General features: G+C 37.3%; 1 protein-coding gene across 1 annotated transcript in view; it reads right to left on the bottom strand.

Moving 5' to 3' along the window:
• Positions 1-22,754, bottom strand: part of COL5A2 (collagen type V alpha 2 chain) — a 63,678-nt gene that overhangs the window by 28,508 nt on the left and 12,416 nt on the right. The window contains exons 2-6 of the mRNA XM_053472219.1: positions 3,423-3,644; positions 2,721-2,734; positions 1,797-1,829; positions 1,455-1,487; positions 1,066-1,119 (exon numbers count right to left, since the gene is read on the bottom strand). Of these exons, the coding sequence (XP_053328194.1) occupies positions 1,066-1,119; positions 1,455-1,487; positions 1,797-1,829; positions 2,721-2,734; positions 3,423-3,644 (356 nt within the window). The remainder of the gene's footprint in view (positions 1-1,065; positions 1,120-1,454; positions 1,488-1,796; positions 1,830-2,720; positions 2,735-3,422; positions 3,645-22,754) is intronic.

Consider the following 22,754-nt stretch of genomic DNA (forward strand, 5'->3'; position numbering starts at 1 on the left):
CAGTTACATATAGCAACATTTACCTAGATCATGAACAGTACAACCCTAACTATAAAACTGAGAATTGTCCCTTATTCCAATATACTTGGGTGCTTACTGAACACAAGGCATGATAGATTTATTTGATTTCTACTTAGAGTCTAAATTATGGCAACACGTTATATACAAGTGTACATGACACTCACTTCTTAATAACACACCTCCAACAATAAACTGCAAACATGTCTATTTGGTACAGACCTCAAAGGGCTCCATTAATAATTATCTTTTCTTCTACATGTAGTCAGTCATTTTGTCAGTGCAAGAAATACATCTAAAGAAGTGAAGACTAGCCACAAACTGAACTACAAAGGAGCCGGTGGAATATTGTTGATGTAGATGTGCTTTACATGGATTTACATTTCATCTTTGAATGTGTGCCGTTCTTCTTGAAGGATAACTGGGTGGGTTGGCACTGGATTATGCCAAATGAAGTATGTGAGATGAAATGTATATATTTGTATTGTAACATTTTCACAGCTCCAAGAGTTAGGGATCTACCCATGGATTTTCCAACAGAAGAAGGCTACCTCACTACAAAAGTCAGGATCCTCAAAAAGACCAAATATTGTTTTATACTTCTTGGAGTGTAATGTTTTGGCAATGAAGCCACAATGTAATGTCGGGAAAAGATTACAATTATAGGTTTGGATGGTCCGTGTTTTTCATACTTTTGTTTAACAAACTCAAAAAAAAGCAGACAAATCAAATTAAATTAAATCACATTCCATCACAGCTTCTACGATATCCATGATTTCTACTTGAAATAAAATAGTACTGTATGAAAATATTTCCCTAGAGCTTATTCTCCAAACTTTATGAAGCTGCACTGACATCCAGTGTTGATTAGGAGCAAATGCAAATTTATTAAAGCTGTCATGAGTTGTGTAGAGCCAAGACAAGCAGTGGTGAACTAGTGATGTAGAAAAAAGTACCAAGTCAACACCACACTTTAGCCCAATACAGTACAGAAATATGCAGAAATATGCAGTACCGATTTTCCAAACAGGTCCCACTGTAACTTACTGGTTTTCCTTTTGGGCCTCTATCTCCTCTTGGTCCTTGTGAGCCTGGAGGTCCCTGTAATGAACCAATAATTCTTCAGGAACTTGTATATAATGAGTGCATTTCCATTATATTTTTGGGACATTGGATCAGTAATTGAGTTGTAAGTGTTACTGTTAGAAGATTGATGCTGTTATTTCAATATTGCCAAGAAGGAAACTGGAATAATGATCTAGTTGGCAGCTAACATGGACTCTTCATGTAGTCACAATGCAAAGTAAGTTTTGGGATTTAGGAATATTCCTTCAATTCTTTACTCATATAAAGGAACTGAACTTAAATATCGTGCTGCTCTCAAGATTTTTTAAAAACATAATTTTACTATCACTTTAACAGAATTTAACACTTACAGCAGGGCCTGGACGACCACGGATACCAGTCACCTAATGAAAGAAAAGCATCTAGACTTATTATTAAGCAATAACCAGTGAAAAAATAAGGGCTTTTTTCTTGTAAAATGAGAGTAAGTAACATTTTCTTCTTTGGAATGTGTCATCACTATACAAAAGTGTATACAATTATTAAATCTTTATTTGAATATTAAAATCTAAATATATGTTTATTGATTTAGTTTTTTTGATTAATTATTATTAGTAATATTGCTTACTAAAGTTTCAAGAATAATTCATTATATTGGAGCCTTCATCTAAATTCATGACTTTATCGTTACTATTGATGAGAAAAGTACTCACAAAAGGGACATCTCCAGGTTCTCCTTTTTGACCCTAAACAAATAAAATCAATATTAATGTCAAAAGAAAAGTAGTGAATATTCAAATAAGGCTAGATCTAACTATGTTGCCTGACATATTTACTAAAGAGAACACTATTCCCTTGAGTCTGTAAATATTTTATGCAGAGCCTTCACAAACTTCCAAAGATGTTCTTCAACTGTCTATCAAAATATGTGGGGCATTTGGACTCAATTAGGAACACCCGTGACTTAAACTCTCAGTACTATAACTACAAATCAGGGGTATAACACAGGTCCCTGACATGCAGGTAGCCCCCAGGTCTCGGGGGGCTTTATGGGGCAAAGTTGGGCCTTTTTACATTGGTTCTAACCTATTGACATCTGTGATATTTTATTACTGAGCATACACAAGGTGTTTGTTTAAAGGTACGTTTGGCCTAACTTGCATAAATGGGATTTCCAGATGGGGCTAACAAGACCCAGAAAGCATTCCCGCTGATTTGAAAGGGAATGCATTCCTGCCGGTGATTATCTGCTTCTAGCGGCCAAAATCTCAGACTGAAGAGAGAGGCATCAACAGCAGCTACTTGGTTTTTAGAGGGCATATTAAAGTACCTACTAAGTACCTCAATGTACCACTAGCTCATCATTGTATCCAAATTATGTTTGTCTGCTGAATAATATACAGTAAATGAGCATAACTGGGTACGAATTTGGCACTTTCAGTAGAATGCAACAAGACACAACAATTTAGATGCAAATATATAGATATGGATGGGCCAATGCAAGGAATCCATATGGTTTGGCCCCTCAACACAGTTTGCAGGAGGCCCCCAGGATTTTATTTTGGACTAATGCTATGAACAGAGAGTTCAAAAACATCTACATTCTGTAGGTGATCAAAATTAAAATTATCACTCACCTTCTGTCCTCTGTCTATAAAAACAAAGAAGAAAGGGAAGACAGTTAGTGCTTTATACATAATAATTGGATAATTCAATATATACTAAAATCAAACAATGTGTTCCATGTTAGGATGATATGGATTTCAGGGATCAGGGATCAGCAAACAAAATATCATGACAGACAATAAGCACTACAGCAATGTTTCACCAACTCGTTTTACTTGATTTTAAGTATTTTTAAAGTTAGAAAAAAGTAATTATGTTTTTAGCTAATAACCTGCCAAAGGCTTTTGTTGTTGATTTGGCTATGCGTCTCCAGTAATGCTATTGAAGGACATTAGTATTGTTTGTAATAGGTGACCTGCGTTCACATAAAGGCATTTACAAGGTAAGTTCTCTTTCGCTCTCGATATATGGATGGAAAGGACCGGATAATCATGTTGGTTGGGTAGAGCAAGCCCATGGACAGAGACAAAGGGAGCACAGAGTGGTTGTTGAATGGGAAAAGCCAAACATCACTTCTCCCTATGAGGACATTACAAGACTGCCTTGGAAGCCCATCCACTTTTCTTAGAGATTCTAAGAGAGATCTAGAGAGTTCCTTAATATTCTTCAACTTCTTTTCAACTGTTTGTGACGCATTATTCCTACAACCCTTGCTCCATTTACCAAAAAGTAAATGCAGTTCAGGGCCCTATAAGAAACAAAAAGGCACTTACATTGGTTAGTTGGTCGGCCACCACTTGTGCCACTGCAGACAGGACAACATTCTCCTTCAGGGACCACAGGATTTTCACAGTCTAAAACATCATGGCATTGGATCTCATCACAGAGAATGGCTCCATTGTCACAAACGCAGATCTGGCATGGCGATGGCTTCCAGACATCTCTGTTCATATACATCTTATTGTCTTGTTTGCATGCAACATCTTCCACTTCTCCTGCAAGTAAATTGAACATGCTTGGTTTATTTAAACAAATAAAATATATACGCTAACTATATAGTGTTGGAAAATTAACTACTGAACTTAGTATGTGTCTACAATCAAACTACCATTGAATCAAAGTTTATCAAAACAAAATATAAACTTTTTGTTCAAACACTTGGCATTTTTGAACTTTCATATGAAGATGCAATGTGCTTCTTTCACACAAAGAAACATATGTCACAGAAACATTCCAGTTATAAAAACATCTGGTCCCAAAACTAAATTTTCTCAACATAAACCAAGCAACTTTTTTTTTTTTTTTGCGAGAAACCAGATTTCACAGCGGAAGATTTTACATTGGATAGAATTCCATCTCTTTCCTCCCTCATTGCAAGACTTATTACATTAGACCAGATATTGTTCTTCCCAGATGTCTGGCATTTGATTTTTATCTGGTTAAATTGATTTGCAGTGAGAATACTTTCTGCTCGAATAGGCATGTTGCATTAAAAAAACTTGACTCTTCTGGGATACTGTGGTTTTAATGTACAAATAATTGTATTGTATGGTTTCATTTTATGCGTGTATATGTATGAACTCACACCTCTTCTACTCAGCCAGCTTTAATGCATTCTTTGGTGAGCTCAGGGGTGTAGTTACAGTTATTAAGTGGCCTCAGTTACATCCCCCCATCACTTATTCTAACGTCCATGCACTATGCTGACTACTTAGGGGATCCCTAGTAAAGAGAGTACACAGTTGTACGTCCTTCCTTGCATCCAAGGGGCCCCTTTGTATTATTGGAGAAATACGCTTTCAGATGTTTATGGCATGATGGAATGTGTGCTTCCATCTGTTTGTAGTTACAGCTCCGTGGTCTGAAAGCACTGTCATAATTATATGAAAAAAGACCACTGGGATGGGTTTAGGTTGACAACATTAGGATCCTACGAAACAATGAATCTCGCAGAAACCCGAGAGAGAGTCTTATTATGTAGGCTCCATATTGCTGATACAACTGGATATAACTGGATACATATTGCATGACCATGACAGTATCTTTCCCAAGTCTCTAACCATTCTCTGCCATAACTATATATATATATATATATATATATATATATATAGTTTAATACATGCATTAACTACTGTGACAGTGTAAACCCCAGGGAGATGCTAATTTTGGCATTTGGGTACAGGTGCTATCCAGAATGTAAATATGGGTCCCTGGGGTGGAGCAATTGGAGAGCAGGGTGGGCTAATGCTCCGTTCCCCCATTCTGTGTAAAATCCATGCCGGCTTTTCCAGGAGGCTAGAAGTCTGCAGGATCCGGTCCGGGATTCCTATGGGGCCGGCGTCAGGCACAGGTGCTGGGCATTAAAAACCCCTGGAGCCTGATACTCAAGGAGACTGTTGGGGGAATAGGAAGTTTCCGTGCGCTCCCAGGGCAAGGAGCGGCCCTGAACAAGAAGACCATCCTTGAGCCAAGTGAGGCAATACCTGCCTGGGCATTTTGTGTGCTGTCTGGGGGAGGTTTTCCAGAGCTTGGCGTAGGGGTTTAAGCGGTTAAATAAAGCGCTGTTTTGTTCAAAGCTGGTGTTCCCGACTCTGATTGCCCTAGAGGACTGTGCTTAGGACCCCTAAATGTGACATGTATGGCCCTCATGCTACAGGGTTTGTCACACTACATATATATATATATATATATATATATATATATATATGGCACTGAATTGTCATATGGGTACTTTTGTATTGTTACTTTTTATGTGCAGGTATCATCTACACAGCATATCCTACCATTGTCAAAACGAGTACCAGCCTTAAGCAGTGATTACTGCTACATATGATTAACATCACTGCCATATACAAGGCACTCACTTCATTTCCAGTAAAGCATGTGTCTAAAATTTAACACAAAGTTAAATACATTGAGCTATTAATTGTATTAAGTTGACAGGCTCTAATCATGTCAGATTATTAAATCATATATACCAGCGGCATTAATATGGACATTATTAAAGTACAAGAAATGCTCATAGTGTTACATCTAACAAAGCTCTATTTCATTCTGACATTCCTTTGCAATGATCGAACAAGGCCCTTTTAACTCTTAAGATTCTAGAGAATGCTATTATTCTATAGTAGAAACAAAATATTTTGCTTAAACCTGAAACATTGTTTCTTAAAGTTCTTAAAACAATGTTTCAACCATTTATCATGAAACACATTGTTGCATCAATAACCAGTAACTGTTTTTACTTAAAAATCTTGCCTGATTTTTAACCAATATATTTTTTTCTATTTTATATACTCATTTTTTTCTTTTTCTTCTTATTTCATCTTTATGTCATCTTTCTGTCCGTGTTAACTTACTACCCTATTATAATTGCTCTTTCATCTTTACTGTTTGCCCTTTCTTTCACCATACTGCAACTGATCTACCATTTACCATGCAGCAACTAATATATATCCGATGGGAAATTACATCATCTCTTGCTGGCTGGTTTGTTGGATTTTGTTGTTTCCTATTATTTGCAAAATATGCAAATATACATTTGACATGAATTGGAAAACCCCAAAAATATGTTGTATTAACGTTTTTAAGATATCAAAAACGCTATCAAAAACTAGCAATGTCGTTTGGCTATAGTGCGCCCTCATCTAAGGCTAAAAACATTTACATTCCCTTGTGGTTTGGGTCATCATGCTCCACCGTAAGTCCAAGGGGACTTGGGCACCAAGGGTCAGGAATGGTTTGACCTGCAAAGAGGTTTACCAAGCTGAGGTCTGACTTAGCCCGTGCTAAGTACAAGCTCCACTACAACTGATCCCACATCTCTCTTAATGATGAATTTATTTTTGGTAATACTTTAGCATAGGGAGAGTGTAAATGTATGAATGCTCAAAACATTGGTACAATTAACATATATTGCTAGGAATCACAGTACATAATTTACAAAATGTGTACATAGCACACTGATGGACTGTTCAATCCTACACATTCAGACAGCTGGACAGCTGTGCATCCACTGCATGAACTCATTGACAATAACTTGCACACAACTTAATAGTTAATGGACTTATCAGAGCCCTCTAAACCACTGAAAACATCTGATGTGGCATGATATTGCATGGCTACGTTTTCTACAACAATGGAGTTAATGCTCCATAGCATTCAGGGATTAATCTTCAGACATTATATACAGATGCTTTAATTGAAAAGGTTTAATTGAAAATAGTTGCAGTGTAGTGGGGTGTATTACACAGTAAAGGTGACGTTGTAATGTAAGATGTCCTCTAAACATTTTAAACATTGTGTTCACATATTTGTTTCTAAAGTCAGTTTTAACTGTAATGCAACACACCAATAAGTGATTATTTTAAATCACTTGCACTTCACCTCACATCCACAAGGTGGCAATATATAGCCAATAACTTTTTGAAATAGTTTTTTTTTTTTATCACACCCAGTCTGCATTGCATTATTCATGTCTTTTGAATTTGTTCCAAGACACTCTCATAAAAACTTAATTTCACAGTAGAATTTTCCCCATATGTGACCAATCAATGTTCTAGCTGAGCAAAGGAAATTTTTACACAAAACTGCTGACCCTGTAGCTTGAATTTCTTTTTGCACTCACTGTCAGACTGCCCAGGGTTTAAGTAGCCTCTTAGCTTGCAAAGGGTTATCAACTGGAAAAGCCTACTGCCTACTAGTAAAGTGAATGCTCCACTAAGAGAAAACTGCCCCCACAAATTCCTCTATAAATATAGTTTCTAGAATAGCTGAGAAGAATAAAAAACATCTCTTTAGTGTATGGTTTGCCCAAATAAGATCAAGTCAAAAAAATATACAGAGAACAAGAGGAACTATAACTATATTTGATATTTTAACATAAAATGCTATTTAATATGCTTATGTTTGTATAATTTAGTTATGCGGGAAATGCAAGAAAACATTGTTTCATTTTGTTGCTTTTAATTACAGCCTTTCATGTTCTACACACAGTCTTACCCATCCCATAAGCCTCTGTAATCTTTTTGTGTGCACCTAGGGCTAAAATCTACAACCAAATATACATTTATCAGTGCTTTGTATATGTGATCTCCTTTGTGCAATTTATTCTGGAAAAAATATAAGATATAGAAAATCCTTGACAGGTCTGTATAGAATTTATCTATTTTCCATGACTCTTATGACATGACAGCTAATATGACATATTCGGGTGACCACATGGCTTCTTTAAGAACACTTATAGAAAATGTATATTGTAGAACTGCAATAAAACTGTGGAACACCAGCTGAGGCAGAGGAGAGTTACTGTTTTATGACTGTTGGGATCCTGACACTGCCAGCACTGCTTTATATTTTAAGCTATGTAAGCTTTAGTGGAAAATATCTGAATATATGATTTTAACCAACCAATAAAGTGAAGTTTTTTTTCTTCCTCTGTGCAGAGGCAGAGTTGACTAGTTGCGGCCTACGCTACAAAGCTGGCAGTTCCCTTTAACGTTTAGATCTTAGTTTTATCATCTTTATATATTTTTTATTTTCTTTCCTTGTATAAATACCAAAATCATCTTGCGCTCCAATCAACAAGCTGGTCCGTACCCCAGCTGTCTCTACAGATGTCCTGTATCAAAGCTCTAATTATTTTCACTTTCCAAAATGTCTCTACTTTCAGATAAATGAAGCCCATGGTTTTGTAAGCACAAGCCATTAAAAATCAACATCCACCTGCTTCTAAAATTTCACTACTTAGTCTATATTTTCCAAGCATCCTAAGGACAACAGGTGCCCTGGGCTCTCTATTTAAAAACAAAAAAGATTTTCTAGGCAGAGCATAGCATGAATTTGTTACTCGAGAATCGGTTCAATATTCTCCAGAAGAGAACTGTGCAGGACCATATGTTGAATTTAAATGAAATGCAGAAATTGTAGCTCCTATGTTAATGCCACATAATATGGACACCAATAATTGGGCAAATTGGGAAAAATTACTGGCAAGCTCAAGACCTATTATAGTTTTTCAGGAGACTCCAGAGAGCATAAATATACTGCGGATATAAAATGTATTAGATTATATAGCATAAAAATATTTCACTTATACAGTTGTCTACGTGATAAAAAATTTTTTTTATTGTATAAGCAGTAGAAAAAAATATCACCTGGGTTGAAGGTTTAATTAAATGTTGATTTTTTTTTTTACCTTGTTAATAAATGATTTCCTTTCAGTCTCCCATGAGTGCCACATGTGTATGTGTAGGAATACTATCCTATTATTCATGCTGGGATGAGAGGAACTTCCCAACCAAAGCTTTCTATAGGGGCTCCGAGATAAGAAACGGAATTTGGCATATTTCCAGAGTAAAATAACTCTCCCGAGGCCTCTTTGGGATCATCTAGAAGTCATTCTCTGAGAGCAATACTTAAAAGTCAACGAGGCATTAATCTTATAGACATTTTATTTGGAATGTAAAAAGAGTAAATCAAACAAATGTATCAAGACTCTGAGAAGTGTTTTGGTACGAATTGCCAAAAAAGGAATCAGTACAGCTTAATATGCTTTTTTATACCGTATTTATATATTTATATTTATTTCATAACAAATATCTATAACATAAAAATATTTTATATTTTTTGTACAATTGAGGTATTATGAGTTAATCTGTTATGCCAACTCGCCATAGGGCTACAGGGCTAAACTGTTTTGAGCTATGTACCCTGGGTAACAAAATAGTAAGCCCAGCAAGCACGCTAAAATGTAAAAAAAAAAAAAAAAGTTTTATACCCAGGCATGAATAGATTGTGGTCAACCAGAACCAGATGGATAGGCATAAAAATGTTAAAAATAGTTGGAGTGTGGGTGAGAATGAATGTAGCAACCACAAGAATACATTCACTTGCCTTTGCTTTCTTCACACAGAGTACCAATTTCACCCTGGACCCTGCCTAAAACCATTTAAACGGTGTAGAGAAAACACAACTGTGTTTAGGAAGAGCTGTAAAACGCTTGAATAAACAATAGCTAAGTTAGTAACTAGTCTGTGTGGAAAGAATTTCTAATGTTTTCCCAGCTGTAAGGAATGAAATAATTGCTAATCCAAGTAATCCTACAGAGAAGTGACATTTCTGTTCATCTCATTTCTCTGGCCAAAGCGTTGCAAGGCACCAAGTGCTCCTTTAATCCAGTGCCCCACAAACACAGTAATGCAATGTACTAACCAGGTTAGACTACCACAAAGCACAAAAACAGATGAGTGATCGGCTAAGAATCGCTGCCAAGACCACCCAGTAATAAACTACACATGCGTTTCTAAGTGACAGAATGTAATGAAATACATTCTTTGACAAGACAAAAAAAAATCATATTTTCATTTTTATATATATTTCATTTTTCTTTAACTTAACGTTCGTCTTGACCATGGCCCCGTGTACTTATTTTAATGCAGTCCAGCTGTAACCATTTTTCAGAAGAGTCCCTCCTTAAAGAGATCACTATGATCTGACCTCATTCATTAAGTTTCTCAATTCATGAATGCTTATTAGGCCTCAAAATATTTGGCCAAAAGCATGCGTGAAAAAAAAAAGAAAAACATACCTGCCAAGTGTCCCTCTTTTGAAAGTCTCTCTTTGAAACCCAAATCCATCTTTCATCCACTGTTGTCCCTATTTTGTAGGAGCTTAGAATATTTGGGGACTTAACAGAGTTCCAGTCCTTCTTCAGAGCTCAACTCTTTTGTACCTCTTTGCTAACCATTTGCTCTTTCCTAGGAGCTCATAATGTTGTTATTTATGAATTATTAGATGGTTCTATACAAACACTAGTGAATCATACTACTGATTTTTCAGGAAGGGGTTTCTAGTAATACCTACATGTGGTTAACGCATGTATCCCCTTCAGATATTTTGTCTTTCGTACCTGCCATGTGTAAGTGAGTAATTGAGACCTTGTCTACTTCAGTGAAGTGACTCATAAAGTTAGACATTTTCACATTGACTGTTATGATGTTAAATGTAGTAAAACACCCCAGGGCCATTTCAAGTGGCAATATACCACCTGGTAATTAGGATCTATTATATTTTACAGTCTTTGTTACATAAAACTGTCAGGTAAATTCTTTCCGTAGACAAACACAAATGTCATCCTTCAAACCAGGATTTTTTTCAGTAAAAATTATATTATGATCTGGTCTCTTGGAGTTTATCTGAACATGATAAAATAATCTGGCAAAATTAATGTCACAATTCAAACGTTATAATTAAGAATTATAGGATTAAAAATAATACAAAAATAACAAAGAAAGGAAAACCAATGAATATGCGAAACAGCTATAAAAAATATGGTAATTAAACTACTAATTAAAATGCAGTAATTCAAAAAAATAATCTAATATACAAGAAAAGAGAGCTCCAGCCATCATATGTACTTTAGTTTTTCTGGTGTTCCCCCCAATATGCATTTGTCCCTTTACGTCGTGCATGACATATGTTTGGACAATATAGTTAGCGCTAGGGCTGACGAGGAATAATGCCATTTCAATGGGAGCACTTTCCTACCACTGATTGGCTGTTTTAAGAAGCCAATCAGTGTCATGAATTGTCGGATCACGAAAAGGGGCGGTTTTCTTTCTGAAGAATGCAGATTAATGCACTCAAAGGGTGCTTTAAAATGTGTTTTTCATTAGTAGTGCTGTCAGGTACACTAAACTGTCTCTTTGAAATAGCTGACACTCAGAAAGTGGCAGGGGGTATATAAAACAATTTTTACAATCCAGTCAGTCCTAAGATTTTATAATCAATGGAATATATTGTAAGATATTTAACACCTGCAAAAATGTCAGCACATATTCCAAAATGTCATTCAGATGTTATACGCCAGGAAATCACTTAGTAAAAGCAAATATACTAAAAATGCACTGTCCTGCTTAAAATAGTTTGCGTACAAGAACTTTCATGTCAGTCCAATAGACTATCACAAAATTAGCATGCTCTTGTCAAACAGTAATGTCTTAAAACGCATCCAACTTTAATCTGTTTGATGGAATTCCACCCTAACTTGCATTTTAATATCTAGAAAACCTCCCAGTGAGAAACATGTTGAAACATCGTACATTATGGTATGACTGTTCTAATTTATTTCCAATGAGAACACTTTTTTATTAACCCGTAGGATGTTGTATTACTGTACCCCCCAATAATACATTTTCTTATAAACAAGACTAGCCCTAGGGTTTCTAGCCCATAGCAGAACTATTTGTCGTTGCTCTAGAATAGTACTGTAATGTCAATCAGACAAAAAGGGCAGCAGGCCCCTCTAGGTGAGGGCCACACTTGAGCCACCCAGTGGAAATGTCCCTGCACCCCATAACCTTCCAGAAGTTAATGAGATGTCTGCGAGGGGCACTGCCCCGGGCACCAAGAGACATAGTTATAGCTCTGATCTAAGAATATGCCAAGTTACTTCATAACCCACACCTGTTCAAATTGAGAGAGACACGTGTTTTGGTTTAGGACATGTGGCTAGAGGTATGACCAGGGCGGGCTGCTTTACTGAGATTTAAGTGACTTTCTGACCCTTCATCAGCTGTTTATGCAATTGAGTAAGATGTGGAGGGTCTTTGACTCCTGTTTTATCTGTATATGTAAATGTATCTTTGTTGTCATATTTTAATTGTACAGCGCTGTGGAATAGGCTAGTGCTTAATAATAATAAGAAGAAACACATTTCTATTGTTTCAATAGACATCTTTATATATTTTTTGGCTGTAGAACACTATAATACACTTGTCCCTAGCAAACCGAGTTCCTAGAAAACAGCAACATCAATTAAGAAAAAAAAAGGATTTGGATCCAAAAGAAGGACTGTCCTCAGAGCCGTTGATAGCTCATTTTGATAGCTCCGAAGGCAAGAATGGAAAATTGTGCCCCCCAGCTATTTTTTTTTTTACATTGGTTGTTTTATTTACACTGCCCTTACACACTGCCTTTACACACACCAGTCCATGAACACACATACACACTGCCTTTACACACATGCCCATCAACATGCATATAAGCATACACTGCCCTTATACACGATTGCCCATGAACACACATACATACACACTGCCTTTACACACACCTGCCCATAAACACACATATATATATACACCGCCCTTACACACAACTGCCCATTAATACGCATATACACATACGCTGCCCTTACACATGACTGCCTTTACACACATATACACACACACACACCAGCTTACAAATACTGCTCTTACACATCAACTGCCCTCACACACTGCCTTTACACACACATGCCCATAAACACACACATACACATACACTGCCTTTACACAAGCCTGTCCATACACACGTGTAAACACATACACTGCCCTCACACTCCCCTGCCTTTACACACACACCAGTTTACAAACACACAAATACCTACACTGCTCCTACACATACACTGGTCCTACACACACACACACTGCCCCTACACACACACTGCCCCTACACACACACACACATATATATATATATATATATATATATATATATATAGCCCTTACACCCCTGTATCCCCATCTCTTACATTTCTCATCTTCCATCCCGTAGAGGGAGCACGAGGTCTATCACTCCAGGCCTCTGCTTTAGTGCTCCCTCATCACTCTGCGCCATCTATTGATGCAGAGTGCCGGGGTGAATTGACACGGAAGTCTGAATTGACAGACCTCGCTCCCTAATGTTGGGCTGGTTAGAGGGGGATTGTGATAACCCCAACCAGCCCTGCTCATCAGACACCTCCTCCCCAGACTAGCGCTGATGGTGCCCGGGTGTGCACTGCCCATGGTGGCGCCTGATGAGCAGAGCTGGTTGGGGAAAGCACAATCGTTCTGGTGCCTCAGCAGTCCCCTGAAGACCGGCCCAGGGGAGGTGGCCTTTCCACTCGCCCCCTCCCCTATAGAACTGCTGTTTTTTTTAAGGGGCTTCATGGTAAATCACATTGCTGGCAGTAATGTTATTCACCACATGGCCCTGTTGAGCTGGTTAGGGAGATCCGTGATCTCCCCAACCAGTCCTGGAGGCCGTGCCCAAGGCGAGTGCCTCACTCGCCTCACCCTTGCGAGTTGGGAGTTACATTATCTATACAGTAGCTGTATTCCTGCTTATAAAGAATTTATAACTATGAAATAAGTTGCATAAACCTGCACCTAAGTTTAATGTCTCGTTATTTTTTATTGGTAATTGACACTATAACAAGAAATATAATTATCCTTAAAGAAATAATGCCCCTATTTAAAAAATTAAAAAAGAATCAGGCTTTTAATGTTGAAACATGCCTTGTACAACAAACACAAAGCACAGTGTTCTCCCACTGGTGCCACAGAACAATGCCTGAAGCAGCATTTCATTTCTGAGAAGTAGCATACACAATGGGGGCTATGTATCCATCCGAGTGAAGAAAATGTCATCTAACAAGTGAATAATTAACATTTTAATCCTATATGAACTGTACTGGTTTGCTGAACACTTATCATTGTGCATCCGTCCATTGACAATCCCTCAGCTGGGGACAGCAGAGGCACAGATATTATACATTAAATTATTATATACTTCCTCCCTCGTTCTATGAAAATAAAGTCTAAACAAAAAAACTGCCATTTAAAAGCAACGCATACTCGAGTGTTTTGCTTTTGTCCATTTCTAGTAAATGCAAAATGATGGTTGTCATTTTGTGCATGAGAATTTACAACTTAACGGTAAAAAGATTATTGATCGATATGTTGATTACTTTGTAAAACGAATGTCAGTTCTGTGGCCCCTTAGCAAATCTAAACATAATTCAGATATCTTCCCTTATGGCTCCAGATTTGAAAGGTAAATGGCCACACAGCATTGCTCCATCACTGGAGTGGAGGTGATCTGCTTTCTTTTCCTATTTCTAAAAAGTGATAGCACACCAATAGTTAAGGACCATGTGTATTGTCAATAAACATATGAACTTTTGTTTCACCTACAAATAATATACAGTTATACATATAAGTAGGGAGTAGGAGGGGAGGTCGATAGAGAATAGGCAGGGCCTAACATCCCATTGTTGTCCAGAGAAAGAAGAAAGTGATCCAGAGACCTGAGGAAGTAGTGCTTCACCCAGAGCCTCTAGGACAACCCCAGGCAGTTACCAAGTATGACAATATGTTAATTGAAAACTCTTTTGTTTTTTTACAATGCATGTGGTTCTTGCATGACTATTCAGCAAAGACGTTATTTTGAATATTATATGGATTTTGGAATGTGTGGAAAGACAGTTTTTGCAGTCATTCTTTACAACATTTTATTCTAGTACTTTGTCAATGTATAAGTGCGTGTGTTTGCTACTATTACTATATTTTCCACTTACCCTCTGCCATTCAATGTCACCTTGCAGTTCATATTTGCGCTTCGAGAGTTAAATATACCTCTATAGTTACATAAATTTGAGACCACTTTTTTATTCTACAAAATTGCTTAATGAATCTAAAGTAGCAGTATATGGAAAGATATATACTTAGCAATCCAAATACATTTAGTGAAATAAATTATTTACTGGTTGCTATGCAGAAGTACTGTATTAACCCCTCATTAGAGTTGTAAATCTTAATATTACACAAAGTAAAGAGCCATCACCATTTCCAAATTATGACCAATTTATATACACAATCATACCTGCTTTAAGCAAACAGTATTTAAAGTGTAACCTATTTAAAGAAACACACTGAGATGTAATTATCCATCTTTAATCAATTTGAATTAGGCTTGTGGGTTTGCTCAAAATGAATTCCTTTAAAGACAGTGGGGAGCAGTTATTCTGTTTTAATTCTATGTCCCCTAGGGAACAATGTGGTAGGAGTGCTCTTTGGGCAACTGAAAACACATTTGCACTTACATCAAAGCGAGGGGAAAGATAAATTGAATTTCTTGAATCAACAAAGTTCTTTAATGATTTCCAGGTGAATCACAACTGGAAAAACAATGACACTGATACTGGTCTCTGCAGAGGTGAACATGACATTAAGAACAACTGGGTTTAATATCTGTTCTTTTTATATGATTAAATAGCAAATTACCTTTCAATGGGTTTGTCTTTGTCTGTCAATTCTAGTTTTGTAATTCCACATGAATATATGTATTGTAAGGTGCGTGGCATAAATTGTTGGCGGTATATAAATAATCATATTGAAAATCCGATGAAACAGGAATGGGAATACTCGCGCTGGCAGTGATCATAGTACAGACACAGAAAACTCAAAAACAGCAAAGTTTGGTCAAAGTGTTCTATTGGTTTTCATGGGGACTGTCCCATATTTATAACTTAGCCCTAGAAGTGCTGAAATTAACTTGGATAAGCTAGATTCTCCAAAAGCTTCCAATAAAAATTCTGCATCTTCCCAAAAATGGGTTTATGTGGTAAATTGAATTGGTCAGGTTCAAAGATGTTCCAAATAGGACATGGGTTCAGACTGAACAGATGTCAAAATTGACTTGGACAAGCTAGATTCTCTAAATGCTCCCAACACAAAGACTGTAAGTGTAACAATGGGGTGAGGTACCACAGTGCAGAGTCAGCGCAGGGGAACCAACCAACAGAATAGGGCATAAAACAGAGATATTCAACTTATGGGAAGCCACCTACGGTTGAGCCTTAGGCTTTATCCCCCCATGACTTTTGCAATGTGACAAATAATGCAGCTGACGGATGACGGATTAATGTCCACCACTAGAGGAGCAGGCTTGGTTGGGGAGATCATGCAGACATCCGATCCTGCTCCCTTATGATGCGCGCGGCAACTGCTGCTGTGCACCGGGATTTGATGTCATATCCTGGCGCATTTACTATGTTAATTTGGTGTTTTTGGTCATGATAAACAATGCAGTAAGGTCAGGACACTAAAAACTGTCACATTTTAGCAACATAGAAAATGCTTAAGTATGCAAGTAAATGTAACATTTTGAGTTGACCAAAGAGGGACACCTGCTGAGACGGTAGCCTCAAGCATATTACATGTAATTAAATCTGTCTAATGACATGGTGGTCTTAATAAAACACCAGCTGAGAATACAAGTGTCAAGGAAAGACTTATGTACATTCCTTTGAAACTCATTGGTGTATGGATGATGCATTGTTTTATTTTTCACAGCAAAACAAAAACTCTATAAAAAAAATTAAAACTTATTTTTTAAATGCTCGTACACATTAATCTGTTGGACATTGGATCTAAATGGTGGCTAAACCCTGGCACACATAACAGTACTCTCTATGGATTTCCAATGAAAAAGGAATGTGATCTTAGGCAAAAAAAAGAAAATATGTGCTTAATGGTACAAAATGTAATTTCATAATACAAACTTAGCTGTACAAACATTCTAAAACGTGATTGCCTTTTTAAAGTAAGTTAGATTACAAGTTGTAACAAGAGCTCCAGCACAGGGCTATTGAAGCAGTCTTGTATTTTTAAGTGGGGGAGGTGAAATGCTTTTGTTTCCAGTGGAAAGTGAAATGAATAAAGTTGATGATTGCAAACCAAAGTTATGCAGTTGGTAAAATTATGTGCCTGTGGGAAATAAAAACAGACAGCCAAGAAAAAAAAGTTTTCGAATACAGCCAAGAATAAAGAATTCAAAATGTATTTCATAACTGATTCCTTGCCTACGGGAATAAGATTTATGGTTAGACATATGAACCCCAGATTTAGCCATTTCTCTAGATACTCTTGCACTTCAGGTACTGGTTATCTTACTAGTACTGGAATTTCCTCTTACTATAGAAAGAAAGATTAAAAACAAACAAACCTTAAATTATTTATTCTAAACCATCATCTACACTGACTAGGAACTGTAACGTTTGCATATCAGTAGATCAAATAAGACACTTTGATTTTAACATAATCAGAATAGCTTTTCACATGATAGACAACATGACATGTTAGTTTCCAGAAAACAATGCTAAAAAGACAAAGGACATGCCTCATACTTTACACTGTTATTTCTGCTGATCATTGCTTCTGAGTAGTTTTTTTGACAAGTATAATATAATTTTTCAGGCTATTATCAACCTTTAATCAGTGATCAAAAGCGTACCACTTCTAAGAAACAAATGCATAAACAGGGTATTAGACCATTGTGATAGCATTATCCCGAATTAATTCTTCTGCTTTATTTCTTAGGTTGACCAAAAAGTGTGAATTAATGTATACAATATGGTTGCCAAAATCCAGGTAAGCTGTCTACCCTGGATCATGGTGGAAGGTATGTTATGTGGTATGTACTACTAATTGTTATAATGTTACTACCAATTGTTAATATGTTACGTCATGTCCCTGGTCTTACAATGGAATGCCCTCCTCTGCAAAACAGATTTCAAGTCTTAAAAGGCAATTTTGCACTCTGCCCCTCTGTGTGCCTCATATCAGTTCCCAGAGTAATAGATCATGTTTTATGTTCTGTTGGTCAAATAACGAGGCACTTCATTCTGAAGGAATCTAGTGGTTGGTCACATGATACCTATAATGAACTTCAGTCCACTAGGAACAGAAGCTGTATTTGGAAAAGCTTTCAGTGAGTCATATAATTGTCACAGATATTAAATCTCTAAACTGCATTTTTGTACATGGAAATATCCCAAATCTCAACTTTTGGAACCAGATGTTCCCAAATAAATAAATATACATCTAGTCCATTTAAGCTAAACTTCAAAACGTGTAATCATATTAAGCAAATAACTATTTAATTCCCATACATAGGTGAACCTTCTGGCCTTTAGACATGCTGACAATAAGAATACACACCACCTAAAGCATTAGTATATATTGATTATAAGACGACCCCCCCAAAATCTGAATATTAATTTATGAAAAAAAGAAAAATCCTGAATATAAGACGACCCTATAGGAAAAAAGTTTTACCAGTAAATGTTAATTCATGTAAACTATGTGAACAATTGTTTGTTAATAAAAACTACCATTGAGAAAAATATTTTGTTTTTATTTCTGGTTATGCACATCTGCCCCCAGGCTTGCCACTCTGCCCCAGAAATGCCTTATACCCCATATATGCCACTGTGCCCCATGATACGCCTTTTAACCCTCTATATGCCACTGTGCCCCATGATATGCCTTTTGACCCCCTATGTGCCACTCTGCCTCCAGAAATGCCTTATACCCCTATATGCCACTCTGGCATTTAGGGGGTTAAAAGACATATTATGGGGCAGAGTGGCATATAGGGAAGTATAGGGCATTTCAGGAGGCAGATTGGCGTATAGAGGGTTAAAAGGCATTTCTGGAGGCAGAGTGGCATTAAGGGGGTTAAAAGGCATTTCACAGAGCACTCTGCCTCCAGAAATGCCTTATGGCCCCCCCATTTAACACTCCCTCCCCCTCCCTCCTCCAAACTTACCGGTGCTTCTGAGTCCCCCGGTGCTTAGTCCGGGCAGCGTGTAGAGCTCTACGCGAATTGCGTAGATCTCTACACGCTGCCCGGACTAAGCACCGGGGACTCAGAAGCACCGGTAAGTTGAGGGGGGGATAGCACAGGAGGATTCAGGTCCCCTGCATCTGAGTCCCCAGTGCTTAGTCTGGGCAGTGTGTAGAGCTCTACGCGAATCGCGTAGAGCTCTACACGCTGCCCGGACTAAGCACTGGGGACTCAGAAGCACCGGTAAGTTGGGGGGGGCAACTATTAGAGGTCTGATTATAAGACGAGGGGTATTTTTCAGAGCATTTGCTGTGGAAAAAACCTCGTCTTATAATCGAACAAATACGGTAATTAAAAACTACAGATGTGAAAGATAGAGGTTCCTACTTTAAAAAGAAGTCAAATTGTAACGACGCAACTCAAAATAGGTCCAAAGAAAAACATTGCATAAGCTGAGCTAGAACTGAGCCAGCAAATTGAAGCCCTTTTTGACCAATTTAGGTCCTTACAGACAACCATAAGGTTGCCTTATGGATAAAAAACATGCAGTGTGTTTTATATGTAATCAATCCATTTAAAGTAGATACAAGACTGTTTGTTGTAAATATCCCCAGGATCCTACTATTATTATTTTAAATACTTCATGTAATATAATCTTTATGACACGGGAATTAAACTAGCTATGTGTTTTCCTGGAAAAAAACTATGCTTACTGGTAAAACTAAGGGTGTGCCTGTTGTTATTAAAAACATATGTCTTTCAAACAGCAGAATGGATCCGTCTTTGTATGCTTAGGGATGCTGTGACTGACAACAATGGCAGCCTCCAGATCCGCAGATAAAGGAAATAAGCAACATTATATAATACCAAGTATTTTCGAATGCTAACCTACATTACTGTGTAAAGATCACCAATCAAATACATTTTAAAAGTCGACGTCTAACAGCCTTTAGGTTTGAATCCATTCAAGGATTTCCTCTCTGTAAACATCTGGCAATGGCCAAAAAACGTTGCTGACCTCAAGTTTGTGTTACACGCAGAATCTGATGTTCTTTTTGCCACGTTTCATGTCCTCCACTCTAATATGAGAATACAGATCATTTTCTTTGAATATAATATGTAGTTTCCTGTTTGAGCCACATGTCTTCTTGTGGAAACATCTGCAAAGAACGTTCAAAAACCCAGAACACTAGAACACTTTTCTCTGAGAATATAATACTGATGCAATAGTTTCACTAAAATGTAAAAAATTTTTAAAATGTAGATTCCTAATTACTGGTCTAATACTCTCCAAATTATTCTATCAACATAACCAACAAGAAAGCCTGGGATGTTCAGAAAACCAAACAATTTAAGCAACTGTAACATGAAAATAAGGAATTTCTGTGCCATGAGGCTACATAAAAAAAAAAACATCACCGCTAGATATGGATTATGCGGCAACACCATTCCCATGGGATGTTTTGAGATGCTGATCTATGAGTTTCTATTTCATTATTGGCCTTTTATGTTTTTTAAATCTAAAAAGAGACACATTTGGACTTTTGGCCGGCATGCTGTAACTTAAGCCTTGAAACACACCTAATAAAAAAATTGCCTGCAACTATCCCTGTAGCCACCCACACCATGGCTCAGTCATGCCATAATGGAAATCTGCTTCTCATTTAGTCAAAAAAATATTCTACAGCACAAGTAAGAGCAGTGGTGTAGGGCAGCAGTTCCAGGAGGAACTCACCGGTTCACCACTTATCATAAGGCTGGTTGGGGAAACCAGATTCCTTATAACCAGCCCAAATACACTTTAGAGCCCACGTAATGACCTTACCCCACGCCGCACATGGTAGACAGCAGCCACAGAGGTAACTTGTAAAGGGATGGCTGGGGTGCTGCTCTGGGTCAGGCCTAGGGCAGCATTCAGGCAATATGCGTCTCTGAGTAACAGCACTATTCTGTACAAATGCAGAAGGATGTACAAAAAACAAGCAGATGAAGCCTACCCTTGAAATACAGTAGTATTGATATCAAACAAGGCAACCAGAAATGTGTACATTATATAAAGGCCTTCAATGTGTCTCAATAAACTACAAAACTGCCCAAAATATAATACAGAAAAATGAAACTGGGTTGGTGCATATATGTCTAATATAGGATGACCCAGTCTTGTAAATGCAAACAAGATAGAATTTGAAGAAGGGCCACAACCTTTCAGCACAGAAGTACTGGGAAAGGTCAAGATTTCCATGATAGTTATATCACTAAAATAAAACCACTGGATTGAAATTGATGACCACTAATAGAATTTGATGTGCTTGAGATTGGGAATGGCAAGAACTTCAGACAAATCTGAGATTGGTTCACATGTAACACTGTATTCTGTTTAGACAGCCCTCAATATCTTTGGAATTAGCACAAGTAATCACTGTCCTTCTCTACCCCACATGCTTACATAGATTCCCTGAAATAATTGCTGCAAAGATATTTAATATAACCCTTTCAGTGTCCACCCCTGATATGGGGTTCACAATGTTGACCCAGAAGTGTCCAAGAGTGTAGTGATGCTGCTGATCAGATCCAACTGACAGCCATCTTCTCCCCTCACCCCCTGTCATTTTTGTATTGCTCTGATGAAGACCTGACTAAGGTGAAAATGCTGGGGTATGTTATCCCTTCAATAAAAATGTTTTGCACTTTGGTCCACCCATAAGAGGTATTTTTTTTATAAAAAATAATAAATTGAAAACATGCAGACATTTTTTTTATTACTACAACTCCCATTACCTTAGCTACAATAAGAATGAGGGTGATAGGTGCACCAGAAGTGCAAAAGGTTTGGCATACTACAGGAATGGATATCTTCTACCTATATTTTTTTCTTAAATGATGGAATTGACCATGTGATATGTTGTGTACTGAACCTTGCATGTAAGTTTGTTTTTTAATATTACAAAATGTTGTGGGTTGCCTTAAACTAGGTATCTATGAATAGCTTTCCATAGGTAAAATGTTAGCTGTTTATATGGTCGTCACTTAAACAGTAAGTGCTGTATTTATATTGGGTGCCATGTGACTGACCCAAGGCCACACCACCCCAGCCACTCACTCCATGACCACTGTCCTTGCTGTAGAGCGCCAGGATATGATGTCATATCCCAGCGCTACAAGACTTAAAGCAGCCTGGCCTAATAAGGAGCAACTTACAATAAGGGTAACTTAATGATTAGGGATAATTATTATTATTATTCCTGATAACAGGAAGTTAAGAGATCTTCTTCTGTGGTATATGTATCATGTGAGGTGTCCTGGGGTAAGGACTGTGAAGAAAGATACTATAGCATTACAACAATGACAATAATAATGGAATCATTGTGAGAATGTAACAATTGAGGGCTTGAGGGCTTCATTCTAATTACTCTTTTTGCACGTTCCATAGTCTTGTAAAGAACTTTTTATTTCTCTGATTTTCTGAATGTCATAACCTAAATATGCATACTACAACTGACAGGGGGGTTAACAATTAAAATACCTAGCATATAACATCAAACAAACTCAGTTTACAAAAATGGTTATTCATGATAACCTTCTGATCATGAACCAACTTTGATCTGCAGTATTTTATATAACTGATCTTGGGAAACATGTGGTTCTTATTTTCCAATATGTGAGACATCTGTATC

This window comes from Spea bombifrons, chromosome 7 (assembly GCF_027358695.1).
Source record: "Spea bombifrons isolate aSpeBom1 chromosome 7, aSpeBom1.2.pri, whole genome shotgun sequence".
NCBI lineage: Eukaryota > Metazoa > Chordata > Amphibia > Anura > Pelobatidae > Spea > Spea bombifrons.